We start from the raw sequence: 18862 nt of genomic DNA on the forward strand, positions 1-18862 counted from the left end.
CTTAAAGAAGTTATAACGATCACTGAAAATGGGCATTAAAATGGCTTCAGGGTCCTCGCATTTTTATTGAACTCGCTCACCAATCCACTCTTCCGGACAATTTCTGGTTTTGTTCGTTGTTTTTCTCAGTGATGAAGAGCTGATCTTCCTTTTTCTGTAAGTAACAATGAGTTCGTAAGCCTATAAGTAAGTTTGGAGCCCATCGAAACATTAAACCTTTAAGATTTTCCTCATTTTCCGGTAACTCAGCTGCAGGTTTCTCATGTTTGTTTGTCTTTTTGCCAAGAAGTTACCCGCATAAGCCTCGCTTTCGCGAGAAAACAAGCACTAGCCCTTAGCCGCCCGGAATTACGACACTTGCCTATTTGCAGCACAATCGCGCTATTGATTTGACTACGCGAATATTCTAACGATGTTTTGAAATTACTTAATGAATTTAAACATATTTTGTCTTGGATTCCCCTCCTTACAAAAAGGTGCCAAAACTAGGCCGAAAAAAAAATGAAAAAAGATGCAAAATCCGTAAATCTGTTTTGTGGTTGCACCTTCCCAGGGTAAAAATTAATCCTCCCTATGCGAGGGAAAAAGAAATGGTATTTTTTTTATTCCAGAAACCTCAATAACAACCAGATCCAGCGGTTATCTTCAAAGACTTTTGTAGGACTGTCATCCCTGGAGAAACTGTGAGTGAACCTTGCACAAAAACGTGATGAATATCGCAAGACTTCAAAAAAAAAAGTTCCGTTTTAAAGATAGGACAATTCCGTTATTGGATATTTTGAAGCACTGCTACTATTATATAAAAAGTATAAGCTGATGTTATGCCAGAGGTTGACAAGTTACTAAATGTTTCTTTATCGGTTTTTAGGGATCTCCGGAATAACTCTCTTGATATCAAAACCTTCCCAGTAGACATTTTCACTGGACTTAAGAGCCTTAAAGAAATGTGAGTTTCGCCTACAACTAGAGTATCTTTTGCATGGAAATGGCGCTATACTATCTAGTGCCCAGATTTCCCACGGCCACTTATGATCTGGATTCGAGATTAGGTGCTACTTTTAGTGAATGCGTAGTTCCAGAAAATATTTATTCCTCCCCCTCCCCCTCCCCCTCCCACGGGTGGAAACAACGGAAATTCCGAGAGGTGGGGAGGGTCCAAAAGGAGGCAATTTTCGAGGGGGTGGGGGTGGCTTTCCGGGGGCTCTAAGTAAGATCGATGAGTTATTTAAAACTAACAGCTGCCCTGTTGAGGAAGTTATCAGTTATTTTCCAGTTAACAGTCTTTTAAAACAATAACTATAGTTTTGGCTGAATGCCTTGTGTACAGCTTACGCGATAGAAGGTTGCCATCGACTCATGAATAAACTTCCGGTTATTTAGCTGTTACTGTATAGGTGGTTTTCATGCAATCTCGGGAGACACAAATAACAATGGTGAAATGAACAAATGCTGGTGGACAAACAAAGTGAGCTAATGAGCGATCTTTTGTTTACCGTCCACCAGCATGGCGGCGATGACGTAATGTGAAAACCAAACCGTAATGTTGTTGTGTTCTAGAAAAGAAAAGTAAAGAAAGTCTACCCGGGCACTCGGTGTTTAGTTTGAATTTTACTGATTCTTTTACAGATGGCACCATTTGTGACCTCGGAGTGTAAGATATTGCCTCCATGTTTCTCAGAGCCTTACCGTTAATTATTAACTAAGAAAGACATTTACAAGGCAAAATTGAGATTATGAGACGCCGTGTGAAAATGAATAATATATAGATTTAGCCAGGGCTAAAAGCAAAGCTCTCGATAATATTAAAAGTTTGGTCAAACAAATTATAAAATCGTGTTATGCAAAGCGGCGAAGGCAACGCCGGAGAACGGTGAAAAACAACGATAGGTCTAATTAGCAAAATAGCAACTTTGCACGTGTAACACACTTTTTGTAGTACATTTCTTTGCCGTTGTTTTGCACGACTACAACGTGAAACTTCCAGAAACTTCTTAGACGTTACACGATGCTTGGAGGAAATGTCGTACGTGGTCTCGTTCACTTTTTTTTACTGCCGCTCATTTTCAATTTTCACCTGGCATTGCGGATGGCCGCTAGCATTTATCATTTTGTCACCGCCGCTACTAAATCTCCATGTTGTCCTTCCGAACAAGAAAATGTCTCTTTTGTTTTTTTATCTCTCGCTCTAGATCTCTGTCGCCCTTTTTTTCGTTGAGCTTCGCTGACCTGCAGCCTACTTTCTCTTTTTCTCTGTCTTTCTCTTGCTCTACGTTTCAAATTTGTGGACATGACAATTAATCTAAGCTTAATACTTTAGACAACAATACTTTCCGTTTTCGTCTTTATTGAGCTTTAGTTGTCTCTTCTTTACAAGACGCGGCTGGCTATGCGATTTCTCGCCAAAATAATCTCGAGTTGCATTTGAGTTGCCATACCTGTTGATTGAATTATTTTGCATTGGTATGCACGTGGGGCGGACGGACGGTCGGTGGTCGGCGGTCGGTAGGGTAGATAAGGTAAGGGTAGATTTACTTACCCGTGGTGCTCCGCTTCGCGCGCGAGAGAGCTAGGCTAAAAATATGTTTTCTCTCTTTATCGCAGAAACAATCATCTTTCGATAATATGTAGTACAGTCGAACCTCCGCTATCGGCCACCTCTCTGCAAAGGCCTCTTTTTTTTCCTTCCGGCGGACAAAAAATCCAGACATTGACTTTTGTTTAAAACCCCTCTACAACGGCCGCTTTCTTCTGTCCCCAAGGTGTCCGTTGTAGAGAGGTTCGACTTTATAGCGCAGGAGCATTTTTGACGGAAATATTCTTTCCATTGTGTGCCTAACCAAGTTGGAATTCCAGGTCTGACAAACACCAAAATTCCAAGGGGGTGGGGGGGTCTAAAGCAATAGTGCCCTCCGTGGAGGGTGGGGGGGAGGGTATGGATATTTTTTGGAACTACACAATCTTTTCTGCTAAAGTCGTTTTGAACAACTGTGTATCCTGGCAATCACTTTTGTAACCAAATCTCTCATAAGGTTTTTCTTTGCAGCGCTCTACTTAAAAACTGATCACTAAAGGGTAATGTACATACAGTCAATATCAGCCGCGTCGGGGATAAATAATTATATCTTTCCTGAATAGTCCATTGCAGTAAGAATCTGATTTTCTTATACATGTTTTTTGTTTCAGTTATTTGGACAAGTATCTTTGTTGTTATGCCAAAACCGTAGTGTCTGATGTTCGCTGCATCTCGACCAAAGACGAGTTTTCTAGCTGTTTTGACTTGATCAAAAACAAAGGTGTTCAGATTTGTGTTTGGGTATTAGGACTTACTGCTCTTGTTGGAAATCTTCTCGTTATTTTATTGAGAGTTTTTGTGAAAGAAGACAACAAAGTACATTCATTTCTTCTGACAAATCTGGCTATTTCAGATCTGCTAATGGGCGTCTATTTGCTTATCATTGCTATCAAAGATGTACAATGGCGGGGCGAATACTTTAAACATGATCTCGATTGGAAATCGGGGCTGACATGCGCATTTACGGGGGTCCTTTCGATCGCATCAAGTGAGATATCTGTGTTGATGCTGACTCTTATCACAACAGATAGACTTATTTGTATTGTTTTCCCGTTTAAAATGCGACGGATAAATCGCAAGCGTTCTTTCATTATCGTGGGAGGTATATGGGTTTTTGGAACAATGATATCAATCATGCCAACCTTAGGGTTTGATTACTTCTTTGACAAAAAGCGCGATGTTGGATTTTATGGAAAATCAGCTGTTTGCCTTCCTCTTCAACTGTCAACAGAGAGACAAGCTGGCTGGGAATATGCGGTTGGCATTTTCATCATTCTAAACTTTGTCTGCTTTATGTATATTCTCACTGCGTATACAGCAATGTACCTAAGGGTCAAGGGGTCTGCAAAACAGGTCAGGTCAACAAACACGAAGAGAGAATCGAAAATGGCTAAGAGAATGATGCTTATTGTCTTAACTGATTTCTTGTGTTGGATGCCTATTATCGTTATTGGCCTTTTATCCTTGCTCGGAAAGTTTCATGATCCTGAGAAACAAGCCTATGTGTGGATTGCGGTTTTTGTTCTCCCAGTGAACTCTGCTCTCAATCCAATATTGTACACATTTTCTACTCCACTCGTCAGAAGAAAACTGGGTGAACACATTGATTCACTTATGTCTTTCTTGGAACGAACAGTGCGTCGGCCGAAGAGAAACCCAGGTGTGTTATAAGGGAGCTTAAGCAAGGGGATTTTCGAGCGATGGACGTCAACCAGAAGTAGACTTTTTTGTTTACTTGGGCAGTGCAGTGGTTTTGCCCTAATCCCCGGGCAAATCGTTTCTATAAGACAACAGACATCGAGCAATACAAATAGGTTAGATGTTAGCGCCAAGGCCGTTGAAAAGGAAAAGGCCTCACTTCCGTTTGCGTGCATCCTTCAAATACGCCTTTCCTTGAGCTCCGTATTACTTTTTTTTTGTCATAATCTCCCTTTGTTTTTTATAAATCCCCTCACTGAGATTTCAGCAGGGAAACTTGTTAAAAAGATAAAGGTACGTTATGTTAATGCGTACTATATAGGCATGGCTGAAAAAGTAAGTCATTGAGCGAAGATGGGGCAAGTTTTCAGTTCCTCATAATAAACTGACGGTGTACGTTACAACCCTTTAATACATGCACTGTAAGCCAGAAGGAAATGTCATGAAACCATTTAATAACCAAGTTGACGTCCAAACAGGATATTCTGGTTTCTTTCTAATTTTATTTTCTACTTAGCCGCCATTGTAGGTCTGAATAAAGTGAAAACTACTCTACCGTTTGTTTACTTGTTTGTTACGTAATAAAGTGATCTTTTTTCGTCTCTATGGTCGGTGTCTATTCAGTTCTAATGGCTGCATGCGCAAGGACTTATTAAAATTAGTATAGTCTACAAAATAAACCACCAAAAAACCCGATGCCTTCTCTTTAAACAAACTGTACGTACGGTACATTAGCAAAAGAACTTTTGGTTAACTTTTTTTTTTTCTCGTACGTTAGCAGCAAAAGGTAAGGGAATGCCGTTGAAGCCGTTGCCGACCTCGAATCCAAACAAATCCAACCGTCAACCAGACAAGATTCTAGAACGTGAGAGACCTGAGTCAGAGCTGAAACTCGTTGAAATACCAGGCATATTTGCAGATGAAACCTCGCTGTCAGTGGTAGGTCTTGTGACACAATTTTTGTAGTAGTAACGTTTTATGATACGCCGAGAGAAAGAGCAGATACTAGAAAATTGTAGCTGATCGTCAAAGGAAAAACGGACGCATCTGTGCGATAAAGGCGAATTGGTTTTAGTGACACTACAATTTTATGTTTCCTCCAACGCTATCACTATCATCATCACAAAAATGGAACATGACATCATCCGATTTAAGAAATTCCTTGGCACCTTCATAAACGTCTTCAATGTTAATGTGGTACTACACAAATATTGGGCTAAACATCCCTACTACATTTCTATTGTCTGTCTATAAGTGCTTTCCAACTTAATGACATCACTAAAATCAGACGCTCTTATTAAGCGCACTTAAAAGCGTTTAATCGAGTTTGCTTGGAGATTAGATAAGAAATAATGAGGCGATTAATTCTACACGAAACAGGATTTCTTCGCTAAAAGTTTTTTACGTCCTACTTTATCGACGGTCGAGTGTTCTTCAGGATATTTACTTTTTATATCGTATTCGACGATTTGTTTCTGGATTGATTGAGTACACGTGTATAAATACAGGAAAATTAAAGGGCCTCGATTCGAGGGAAATTACATCATTGCTAAAGAGCAAAAAAGGGATGAACATGGAGCGTCATTGCCGAAAATAAACCGCATGCTCATTACGAGACTTATTTTCATTTAATAAAAGTCTACAACAGCTGACCCGTTAGCCTCACCATTGAAGTTTTGCACATAAAGATTTTTCGTTTTTTCGACTACTGAAGTATCTACTTATTCCAAAGTAATCAATTCTTTCAAGCGATAGATTCGTGGACCGACCTGTTCCGAAAAAGCTCGACATCTTTCGCATTAATCTTTCCTAAGCTTTCTTCACAAAACATGTATATGGCGCTCTGAATATGTCGTCGGTCACGTCACGATTCTTATCCCCAGTTTCCACGGTTTCCGCCATGCAGGAACGCCTTGGACCATGACCCCTTCTGGTGAGCACACACGAAAGAAAAAAGGAAGAAGAAGAAAGAAACACTTGCATTTTTAGAGTCTCTCTCGCTTTTAAGCAAGCTCGACTAATAACTAGTTTTTTTAAAAAAATGTGATTATAATCAGGGCTGAGTTGAGTTAAATGCGCTGTCATGTTTGCTACTTTTTGTAACAAATATACTTTGACTGACGAATAAAAAACCTACGTTTTATTGGAGCCTGCGTAGCAGGCGGTATTTTAGTGTGTTTTTCGTTCGTATTTCGCAAACTTAGAGGTAAAAAAAGCCGCACGAAAGCCGAACAGAGGTCATACGAGAAAACGATGGAGGAGGGTGCGAGGGAGAGAGACTGAAGAGAGTGTTTGTTTTCTTTCCCTCGCCCCCTCCCCTATCCTTTTCTAGTTTGACCTCGGTTCAGCTTTCGCGCGGCTGTATCCCTTACTTTACGAAACACAAACGAACATTCCCCCTAGAAACAAAACAAAACAGCTCGCCACCTTGGCAGGCTAGTTTTATTGAAGTCCTTATCTTGGCTTAAAACTAGTAGAGTCTGAAACAGGTTAATTTTTGGAAATTATGACACAGTTTATAAAAGATTATTGTTATCTGTGGCAACGGTGAAAGCCTCCCCGTTTCTATTTTTATTCAAGGTCCTTTACAGTGGGAACGAGAAGCGACGCTATCCTACACAATTCATGAAAGTCTAATTTTGGGTTTTTCATTTGGTTTTTAAGGGATTTGTTGTGGCGTGTTCCGGAAGTGAAGAGAACTCATGTGTTCGACTGATAAAGCACTTCTCAAAGATAAAAGAAGAGGACTGGAACAAGGAAGTGGAGTTAGCAAAAGAGCTTAGGCAGGGACTGGAGCACGCCAACATAATCAAATACTGCTGGCACTCTATAAGTATGCGGCAGATAACAAATACTTTGCCTTATTCCAATGTTGAATAAATGGCGACGTAAGAAAATGCATTATCGCAAGCATTTAGTTAGCCTACAGCTTGAATTCCGAGCTTAATGCCTTAGCAATTTTCCAAAATATTCGATCTTTGGTTCTGTGTATCAGATTATGGGGTGCTCAGTCCTGCACATTCTTGGACCAACATAATAAGGCCGCTCGGATTTTAATTGTACTTATTACTTGTTGCTGTAATCTCATCGACTGATTGTCAGTAAGAATAGTATTTGTCATTTGAGAGTTTCTTTTACTTTTTGCAGCCGAAAAAAGTGTTGTGAACTACAAGAAAGCAGAGGGATTCCCAAGATTCAAGAAAAGTTCATTGTAATTGAAACCTTTCTTTCTATTAGCCTGACAGGTGTTAATAACAAGTGAACGGGGTACAAGAGATTTGTAGTGGTTGGCCATGTTAACCGGATTCTTCGATATTAAACAGAGTTTAAGTGATCTAGCTTGTGACTTGGTGGCAAATCGGAAGCCCCTATCACTGGAACGTGAAAGACGTTTCAACTTTTTTCTTTGTCTTTTATTTCTTCAGTTATGTCAGGCTTTTGAGTAAAATACGACTGTCAGGATTGTTTTCATTTCTTAATGGTTATATTTTTACAGGCCGTTCACATTAGAAAGAGCTGAAACTTTCCCTTACAAATGGTGTTTTTTTAATCTTCCAAAAATATACAAAAATTAAGAGGTTTTTATACCCCCTTGTTCTTTCTTTTCATCTTTTTTCTCTTTTTTTCCCCATTAATAGTTTATTGTGTTTCGACTTTTCTGCAAACACAACTTTGGATGAGTATTTGATAAGTGACGGGATTATCTTTAATCTGGACTTGCTTATCGCTGTGGCTATGGACTTGATCTCCGCCATACAACACTTGGAACAGAAAGGCGTAGTCCATAACAACATAACAACGTCCAGTGTATTGATAGGCAAAGGATTTAGGGTGAGTTAAGAAGCATTAGGATGCCTTAAAAAGCCAGAAACTCCTGAAGTTTGAAGTTATTGTTTATTAGCCGTATAGATTTTCGCATCTTTCTGTTGATTTTATAACATTTCTTTCATGAAAGACAATACATTCCGAAAGAATGACGTATACCGGCTGTGATGGTGCACTTCAGTAAGGCATTTGACTAAACTTCCTCAGGACCAGGGAACAGAGACATCCTCATCAAAACCTCATGATTACTTGATATCTTTCAATTTTGCTTAGAGCGCTATTATTGTTCCCCTAGCTTGTTTTCTTCCAGGTGCCTCCAATAACTGCTGTCTTGGCAAATTTTGGCTTCGCTCAGCGTGTCCCTCAGGATTTTCCTGAATGTACTTTAAATGGTCGCTCAGTGAAGGACATTTTAGGAAAGAATATACTTCAGTTTGGTTTCGTTCTGAGTGAATTGATGAAGAATTGCCGCGACTCTAATGAACTTGAAGGGGTATTACTGTTATGTTGTTGTTTGTTGTTGTTTTGCAGTTTATTTTTATTTCAGTTAATTTTTATTTTTCCTTTGTTTTAAATTCATTAGCATACATTACCATACCCAAAAACAATAGAAAAACACAAAAATTAACTGAGATAAAAAATTAACTACAACATATATATATGTAGATCGATTATTGAAATTTTAAAATACACCTCTACCTCACGTGACTCTTGCTTATGATATGGTATGCACGTGCATTGAGGTTTACAGAGCCTTGTCTGCGAGGCTAGACATCAGTGTAGGATCAAAACAGCTAAGAACCTTGATTTAAGTCTATTGGACTACAGATTCCTGAAGAACCTTATGCTTTAATATATAGTTTTGCAGAAAAACAGCAGTTGTAAGACTGGTAACTAGTCGCTGTAGCAGCTTTAGCAGTAGTGGTGGCGTTCTCTCGTAGCAATAAGTTGTAGCTCGTTGTAGCAGTACAACAGGATCGGATTAATGATGACTAATAATAATAATAACATTAATAACATTTATTTATACCGCACAAATTCAACTATACAGTTTTCAAATGTTTGTTTTCAAATGTTTGCAAGTACTATACAGATGTTTGCAAATACTACACAAATGTTTGCAAATACTATACAGTTTTTCAAATGACTGTAAGAGTGCTGCTATAAGTAGCAAAAATAATATTTATTTGTGACCTGGTTGTGCTTTTTTGTTTGCACCATGGTTTGCAATCGTTACTGTATATCACGTTTACGCATAATTCAGTAGCCTTTAAATTCTACATAATATAACAGGCTAGCAAACTAAGAATGCTATTTAAGAAGAGCATGCAAACTAACATTTAATTTAGTTGGCCATAATGTAAATATAGGTGTTTGTAGTGAGATTTTTTTTTCTTTCATTTTTTTAAATTCACTTATACATTTCTTTTTTTAGCTTCAAGAGGTGATGCATTTGTGCCTTGAACAAGATCCTGAAGTGAGACCAGACGCATGTCAAGTAAAAGACCTGGTAGAGGAACTGTGGTCTCGCAATGATATCTGGGATACTCCATTGTAGATAAATTAAAATCAAAGAAGATATAAGCCATTATCATTTACTCTTTGCAAAAGAGTTTTAATTGGGAAAGGATATGACTTTGTTGTCAGTGTGGGTCAATACAACGGATTCGTCTATTCGCCACAAATCAGTAAAACTAATTAAATAGCTTTTCTTAGGCTAGAAGAAGATTTTCAACACGATGACTTATTTATTAGTTTTTCCTAAAGGCAAGACCAATTCACATATTAACATAAATAAGTATTGCTTGAAAGAAGGACAGACAATTCGTAGTACAGAAAGACTTTCAGTTGCGTCGAGTGCACATTAAGCACCCCCCTTCCCAGGTTCTCTCTCGCCCCGTAGGGAAGGGTAGGATAGAACCCTGGGAACGAGGTTGCACAAGCGGGACGGGAGATACCACAACCCAAAGGTTTTTCATCGATTTTTTCAACTGACATCTTTGAACTAGAATCTCTTACCCTCAGTAGTGACCGGGGGCTGCTCTGAGAACCAGATTTGACGACTTAAAAGTGGCATGAGATCGAAACAGTTTTTAACTATGACATACTTTAGTCGTTAAGATATTTAGCTGTGTTTTCACTAAAATACAAAATGTAGGCAAATATGGCAGCCATTTTGGTTGACGTCATAGGTCGCCAGGACTATTATAAGATGTTATAAAAATGTGTTATTGTACGTCGTAAGTTTCTTGGTGAACATTATCTAACTTCATTGTAACTTATATTCCTTTTAGTGAAGTAAGTAGAAAAAAATGCTACCACGCTGTAACGATAATAAAGTTTGCAACATTAACTAATGAATCCAATTGTCATTGATGTAAATGATAAAAATTGACTAGTCTTGCAGAAATGTACCCCAGATGCCATTTGTCCATTTCTTTGATTGGCATAAACTAATCTGCATTTTTACATCTTGATTTCGGTATGCCAGTTTTTCCCTCTGCCAAGGGTGAAACACTTGTTCTTTACTAAATTGAAAGACTGTAACGGAGTGTAATATAAAAACTTGAGGGAGTTTCTATTCTAAATTGAATGACCACTTTTAAGCTAAAAGGTGCTCAGTCACTGAGTGAAACATCGCGTGACGTTGATCACTATGCGTGGTTTTGTTTTCATACATACGTCAAATTCACATGTTTGACAGTAATTTGAACATTTCAATTACGAGATAGAGCACCTGAAAGAATGTCCCCTGCGCTGCTAGTTGCCTTTTCGGCCTTACTTTCCATAAGCATCGCTCATCTCTCATCTGAATATGCCCATCACGCGGTGTTGGATTCTGCAGAACTATTGAAACTGTATTGGACAGTTGACTGGGACAAAGAGACCATATCGTTCGCTGTTGAGGCGGCGACTACTGGATGGGTCGGGTTCGGTTTCTCTTCAGGTAACGGCATGATGGTGGGTAGTGATGTTGTTATCGGTTGGGTGAAGGATTCCAAGGGATATCTCACGGTAGGTTAAAAATATGGAGATGTTGATTTTGAAGCACTTAAAGCACATAAAAGCTCAAGGACAGTAAACTTTCACATTCCTACTTCGTTATGAAGAGCTTTTAAGGCCATACGTCCCCTAATTACCAAAAAGCCAGTGTCCTCTTTGATTAAAATTCTCGTACTCGCAGTTGCTGTTATAAAAATCTCCCATAAAGTACCTAATTTTAGCTTTGCCTTGTGCAGGTTCCCCTGCAGTCACTTAACACTTGAAAGCCGAAGGGGTCCGTTTGTGTGAGGTATATAAATATGGATAAAAAGTAGGCTACACACTTTCAAAGTGTTAGGTTAGCCTAGAAGTACGCAATAGCAGCTTTGGAAGCAAAATTTCTTGTCATGAGAACACTTACATAGCTTGGGTGAAAAAAGTTGTCACACTACGTGATATATTACCGTGGGTGTGTGGGTAGGGGCAATACTCTCCTAAATAAGGTACCTAAATAAAGACGGACGGGCGAATGGGCGTCAGAGCCGTCCCTCACCCGTTCAGAGCTTCCTGAAAATCCTGCCTATGATTGGACCTACACATCTTTAAAGGTTTATATGATTCAACAATTGAGGCCTAGCTTGAACAGACGATATTAACTCCTATGTTACGAAACTTTTCCCATCGGGAATTACCTAGGGATATGAAATATGCAATTTACGGACGGCATTTTCTTACCCTGATGATGACCTTGTAAATAGTTCACTTATTGCTGGTTTTCAGTGTCACGCCATTCAAAATAGATCAAAATAAAAATCAAAACCATTCAACAGATAAAGTCCAGAATCTGGGAAATGAAAGGAGATAAATATACCAAGACCCTCGCCAAGATTTGGGTGGAAGGAATAATTCGTATACGAGATATCCGAGGAACTGTTTTACCCAAATTTATAGAGCTTTGTATGGAGACGCCATGCTGGGGCTCATCCGGATGAGCTCCAACATGGCGGACGGAAACCAACAGAAACATCTGTTACCGAGTTTTGCTACAAAAGCGTGAGTTTACTCCTAAAGTAACTCATAAACATTAAAAGTAATACTTTTTCTAATACTTGAGCTGTTTAGATAGCAAAATTCCTCGAAAAAAGTCACTTTTTTAACCTAAATGACAGCTCTCTCGGCCGTCATATAATTGTTGCGTCAAGCAAAAGGTTAGAAATTCAAGCGTACTCTATTACAAAACCAAGAAACCTTTTGAAGCGAAAATTTGTTTGAAAATTAGTTTTCAGCTGCTCTAATACACCGTGAAAGTAAAATCTCAGTAGGATCGATAGTTTTGAAGTTTGAATTTTAGTGACGTCATCTGAAAACCGCAACAATATTACCCAATGATTCTAACAATTAGGCATGAGTGGATGTCAGAATAGCTTTATAACGCCTTTTTTTCGTCATTAAGAGAACTTTGGTCTAAACTGCAGCTGTAAACTATTGTGCAAACACAATTTTCACCAAATTTATTTCAATCATTGATTTAGAAAAGTAACTCATCTTTAGCATTGTGTTTAGGATCGATATGCTGACGCAAAATCGTTACCACCAAAGGACAACGAACAAAACTACATCTTAACTGGCTTCGAGGAGACTCTCTTTCCAGGTCTGTTCACTGTGCCCCTGATGAGAATGACAGACCTTCTGAGCGGACTAAATGTTTTAAAATAACATCAGTCTATGTTCTCGTCTATATTAGTGAGCTCACTAGAACTTAATAACAGTGTAACATAGCTATTTATCTATTTAGTTCTCGTACCATAGCTAAATGAGTATTTATTTACCACTTACTTAATGCTATGCATTCTTATTAAGAAATAACTAACGTATATGTGGCTATTCTTCCTGCAGCTGCATGTAGTTTACGCTCAATGAACTGATGTGTAGTCATTGAACTACTGTTGTGGTTAGTGATCTGTTGTGTACTTATTGAACTGATGTGTCGTTATTGAACTAACAAAAAGGAAAACTGACATGGATAAAAAAAAATATATGTATTGCAATGCTAAACTTGACCTCCCATTTACTTTCTCTTTTTCGTGGATGATACTCGGAGATGTTTTACAACGGCTCTAGTCTTGCCAGGACAACTTTTACGCCATGATAAGATACGTCGTCCTTTCTTTGATTTGCTCTCTTTAGACACTGTCTTAGATTCTGTTTATGGCCATTAACCAATCATATTAATGCTCAACCTAAATGTTATTCTGCACCAACTTGTATTTGTTGTATCATAGCCTTCATAAGAACCTGTTTATCTCAATTCCCATACAGAGTAATTAACCAGGCTGTTTTGTTTTCCACAGGGAGGCACCACAAAGGTGGTGTTTGCTTACCACACGGAGGATCTCGAGACTGAAAACGATTTTAAACAGCACACTTTCAGAGGGTCAAGAAGCATATTACTCCTCAACAACATGGACAAGAAACAAATCAATGAGACAGGATGGAAGAGTTTTGTAGTTCAAAATAAAAATGTAAGAATATACACTACGTAGACCTCCAATAATGTACTTGTTACAGTTATGTTGTTTGATTTGCACACGAGAGAGAGAAAGCGCTGATGTCGATGCCTTTGATAATGATCATGGGTTTAGTAATTATTATAAGATAACTTCAATAGACCAGTTAGCGAAACTCATCGGCAAAGCTGGAAAAGGCGCATTGAAATAACTCGTCAATCAGGATTATCTTCACATTCACCACAGCCATCATCCGGCGCCAAACTCTCCCTCTCTAAACCCCACTAAAATCATCAAAAGTACAGCCATCATCATCGGCACCACCATTAACATGGCCATCATCTCCATCATCATCATCATCGTCATCATCATCATCATCATGACCACCACCACCACCATCGTTGTCGTCGTCGATCAATGTGAACGATCAATGTGAAAGACCACGTTTTGTGACTTGGAACCCATCGTTTAATGGGGTCTCGTTCTGATAATAAACCGTAAAACATTGCTCTATGTATGCTATTACTCACTTGGCGGGATCTTTGTACAGTACCATTGTCATAAAGTTCTGACGTGCTTCTTTCATTTATCTTCATCGAGTATCTTGACTATCTTTTATTTTTATCTGTGCAGATCGAGCCATACATTCAAAAGGGAAATGAAGGATTCGTCCATCATTTTCTTGTGTACGAGTATCATGGTGACTATAATGAGAGTCATTACGGTTTTGGTGTTGATTGTAAAGGCATCGCCAACATGCCATTCCTCAAATGTTTCTATGGCAAAGTGTTAGCAGTTTGGGGAGTAGGTGGTGAGGTAAACGATTGTAAATCGGCATTACTAGAATACTGTGGGACGCCTGTCTTCCAGTTTTTCTGCAGAAAACCATGATAATAGTCCTAGTGGGAAGCGATAAGAGGCTTTAGCGCCCGGGGGGGTGGGACTCCCCATATGAAAGGGGTGGGGATGCTCGTCGTCTCGCTTAGGGATATAAATTTCGGATTTTGGTCTCACTTAGGATGTTCTTTGCAAAACGCCATCATATTTAGCCGTAAAGGTCTCGTTTAGGGTTGCACGCGAAAAAATATAAAAATATACATATTTTCTGTGTTTTAACATGGTCTCTTTTAGGGGTCAAAAAAAGCTTGGGCCCCGCCCAGATCGGTCTCCTTTAGGGGTTTAATTCAAAATTTCCGACGAGCATCCCCACCCCGTTCATATGCGGATTTCCCCCCCCCCTCCACCCCGTAGCTTTAGATACCTATTGCGAAAGCAAATGAAAGAGCCTAACACAGTGGGGCTTAAGAATTAATAGGACCATCAGCCTCTCTTATTTGTTTTTCTTTGTTCCCTACACAGGCATTTTATTATCCGAAAAATGCTGGTTTTCCAATAGGAACAGTAGATACTCCGAAAAGTTACTTGCTGGAGATTCATTATGACAACCCAGAAGGGGTCTTGGGTAAGTACTTATATATTCTGTAACACACTGCACTACCAACGAATAATTAAGAGCTTTTCTGTTTTTTGTTTGAATGTAATTACTCCTACTAATTTTGTCATTAATGGTAAAACTAAAATGGTTTCAAAATCTATCGTTAATTAAATAATCCCTGGATACATATAACTTGTCTTTGACGTCTCTCATTCATGCGAGAATCGATGGTGGCATAAAAATAGCATGTTGTATAGATCACCAAAACTCTAGTATTAAATCTGATCAATTACCAATCACCATACGTGCAGACAAAAGCCCAAGCAAATTATCAGACCGTCTGAGGGAATGTGACCTGAGAGGCTTTCAAATTGGGGTTTCGTGTTAGATATTTCGTGTTACTCACGCGAGATGTTCACTGATCGCGTCCCCTCTCTCGATCGCTTGCCCCGCTCTTGTCCCCAACAAGGGAGGCTGCAAGTAGGCTAGACGGAACAACAGACGTGTGTGACGCCCAAGAAACTTTTACTCTCCAGTGCGTTTCACCTATGCAAGCATTAGAAAGTGGCGCAATATTTGTTTAGCTAACCGCAAAGCGTGTCAATAAAAACCTAAGGGATTAAAAATATTACCTTACTAAGAAACTTCTGTGCTAAACGTTTTTAAACGAACAGTAGAGAACTAAGGAGCAGACGACGCTTGAAAGTCTTCAAGAATGCCATGGAAATTAAGTCACTAACTTTATCTTTAAAAAGAGCTCATAGTGCAAGTATTTCAGGTCCTAGTACGTAAATATTGCCAAGAAGAAGAAGAAGAAGAAGAAGAAGAAGAAGGAATTTTATTAACAACAATGCTAACTATTAAAATCCTATTTACAATTAATTCGCTTAAAAAAAGAAAAAACTATTCATTCAAAAACACTATTTACAATTCCTGTCGAATTAAAAAGCACTTAATTTAGCTTAAAAAAAGTTAATGTAACTAAGAAAAATTTTTTCGAATTAAAAACATTTCATTTCAATAATAAAAAAAACTGTCAACCTCTAAAATTCAAAAGTTTCTTTCAACTGCTAAAAACAAAAACATAGTAATAATAATAATGAAATAAAAAGATATACATGAAGCAAGGAAACACATCAATAGTCCGATTTAATGACTCCTTCAACAACTTCGACGTCGATATCAACATTCTTAATGTCACATGGCACTCTTCTTGTCCTAGAGCCTCGAAGACAAACCAACGCAGATCTCAAGAGTGCGAATGAGGTTCTGGTTCTGATCCATGAGATAGTTTTGGCATACTGCTCCCCTTTTTTGATGGCAATCAGCTGTGCTAAACGGCTATGATACTTCAAGCACTCCTTTCCCATTCTGCCAGTTGTGGTGAAGACCAAAGGTGTAAATGTTCCATGCTCGATGTCCAGGACTCTCTCTGAGTAGAGACGCTTTTTCTCGTTCTCATGGATACGATAGATTTGTTGTGGCTCTAGGTCCCTATACGATACAGCATTAGGGTGACAGACCCTCACATCGAAGAATGCTGATCGATGTCGCTCCCAGAAACCACGCGCGTGGATATCTAACCTCGCATCCTGAGCTTTTTTAGATCCTCTGTTTAAATGTTCGCCGGAGATGTCTTGAAGTACTGGTTCGATCTCGACATCGCTACACACCATACTCAGAAATTCAGCTTCGAGATCTCTTAGCTCGTTGTGGCGTTGATAATAATAATAATAATAATAATAATAATAATAATAATAATAATAATAATAATAATAATAATAAGGGAAAAGAATCTTTATTAACAAAACCTCAATTAAAATCCTATTTACAATCAACCTGCTGTTACAAAAAATCTAATTAATTCATCAAAACACTGTCTACAATTCCATCCGTTACAAAAGAAACCCCTCGTCCTTCATTAGAGAACAAAAACAATCCTATATATTATAAGTGAAGATGGAAAAAATATTCCATTAACAAATTGTTCTAAAAAATAGAAGTAACTTAACCTTACATAAAAGAAGAGGAAATAGATATAATTAATAAAAGTTCAAAATTCTATAAAATTAAGAATTCCATTATGCAGAGATATTAAGATCCTGCAATCGAATTCTAATGACGGCTAAACCAGTGTCCATAAAAAGCCCTAAGTATAAAAGCATATAGACACGTATTTCAGATATCCGCACTAGCGACATTTATTTTACAGTCTAATGATTGCTCTATCTTGCTACGAAACGGCGTTCGCGAACCTCTGACGCATGCATGTACCGATCTTAAGAGTTCAAACGAGATCTGTGTCCTGAGCCAAGTGATTACAACATGATAAGGCTCGGTGTCTTTCTGAGCTATCTTGTCTGCGAGATGCTTTAAGAACCGCTGACACTCGTTTCCCATTCCGCCATTGGTTCCAAACACTAAAGGCGTAAACGAACCCATTTCTACATCTAACACCCGCTGCTGGTACTTGCCCTTCTTCTCTTCTTCTTGCTCTTTGAACACTTCCGATGTTGGCTTGCTCTGGTAACACTTGAAGTTGACGTGCGTAACTCTAACATCAAAAAATGCCGTAACTCCTCTTGCCCAGAAACCTCCCGCTTTGATGTCCAACCTTGCCTCAGAACTTGTAAGAGCGCTCCCCAAATGAAATCGTTCGTTGTCCAGGGGTTGAAGGCATGGTTCGATTTCGACATTATTGCAGATCTTGTCGATGAATGTCGTTAACAAGTTCCGTACACCGTCATGTCTCTGCGCTACAACCCCCCCCCCCCCTTTTTACAAGAGAGGGCGTGACTAACGGTGAATTTATCCCCACATATGCAATGACTTTGTAAATCGACTAAGGGTAAGTCATAACGCAAGCGTAGCGAGTCTCTGAACTCTTGCTTGTTGAGGGCTAAACCTTTGTCTGCGAGAGGCATCGCATTCAGCCAAGAACTTGCGCCCTTGTCCCTCGATTGATTAACCAGACGCAGCAGGCCTGGGGAGAGGCTTGAATCAATGCTATCCATTTTCTCTTTGGCACTTGCTCTCTTAAGTGATTGTTGATGCCTCTTTAGCTCCTCCGTAGATCTTTCTCCTGGCACCATGATGGAACTCTGTGATGTAATAGAATCTACGTGGGCGGTGGTTATTAGTCTCGAGGCAGCAAACTGCTGCGGTGCCTCGGATTTCAGATCAGGAATGCCTAGACCCCCTTGACCCGTTGCTAAGGTAGCAAGTCTGCGCACCTCGTTAGGGAGAGGCTCTGATTGACCGAACAAAGTAGGGAGTAGTAAATCTTCAATCACTTCCAGGATTGGATTGACATAATCTTCAAACGATTCAATCGTGCGCATGAAGTAGGTGAACTTCGACTCGTAGCCTTTTGTGAAAGCAATATACGCCGCATGGGGCTGGCTCTTCGCTATTTCAGAGAGACGTTCGATTTCCCCTTTCCATGCACGAACCTTCTCCTCAAAATACTGATCTTTGTATTCTTGCGACGCAATAACTGCTCCCAGATGGCGCTGACCTTTAGTCGTTATGTTGACTTCCTCTCCAAACACCCTCTTTGCTTCCTCCGCTAGTTCCCTAGACTTCACAATAAGCCAGCTCTTTGTCCCATTTAAAAGGTAACCAAACTTTTGTCCTTCCTTACTCAATTGCCTGTACCAGTTGTATAACTGCACTAAACTCCCTCCTCCAGCTGAGTCGTCAGCAAGCCACACCTGTTTAACCAATGGGCAATGATCCCTCAAATTCTGTATCATTATGGATGTAGTAAATGCATACCATGGCATCGCTAGTGGATCTCCTTGTGTGGTGCCTTCTCGAGAAAGTATTTCACCTGCCCCACAA

At 39.3% G+C, this 18862-nt stretch overlaps 3 protein-coding genes across 3 annotated transcripts in view; 2 read left to right on the plus strand and 1 right to left on the minus strand.

The window, feature by feature from the left end:
* Positions 1 to 649: 649 nt before the first annotated feature.
* LOC140941391 (relaxin receptor 2-like) overlaps positions 650 to 18862 on the plus strand; it is a 134479-nt gene continuing 116266 nt past the window's right edge. The window contains exon 1 of the mRNA XM_073390388.1: positions 650 to 683. The gene's annotated coding sequence lies outside the window, so the exon portion shown is untranslated. The remainder of the gene's footprint in view (positions 684 to 18862) is intronic.
* Positions 7348 to 9702, plus strand: LOC140941409 (uncharacterized). Its single transcript, XM_073390413.1, has 4 exons — positions 7348 to 7481; positions 7909 to 8101; positions 8406 to 8588; positions 9531 to 9702. Exons 2-4 carry the CDS (start codon positions 8006 to 8008, stop codon positions 9651 to 9653), a joined length of 402 nt encoding a protein of 133 aa, XP_073246514.1. The 5' UTR covers positions 7348 to 7481; positions 7909 to 8005; the 3' UTR covers positions 9654 to 9702.
* Positions 17776 to 18804, minus strand: LOC140929482 (uncharacterized). The gene has a single exon (XM_073379281.1). It carries the CDS (start codon positions 18802 to 18804, stop codon positions 17776 to 17778), a length of 1029 nt encoding a protein of 342 aa, XP_073235382.1.

Source organism: Porites lutea, chromosome 1 (assembly GCF_958299795.1).
Source record: "Porites lutea chromosome 1, jaPorLute2.1, whole genome shotgun sequence".
In the NCBI taxonomy this organism is placed as follows: Eukaryota; Metazoa; Cnidaria; class Anthozoa; order Scleractinia; family Poritidae; genus Porites; species Porites lutea.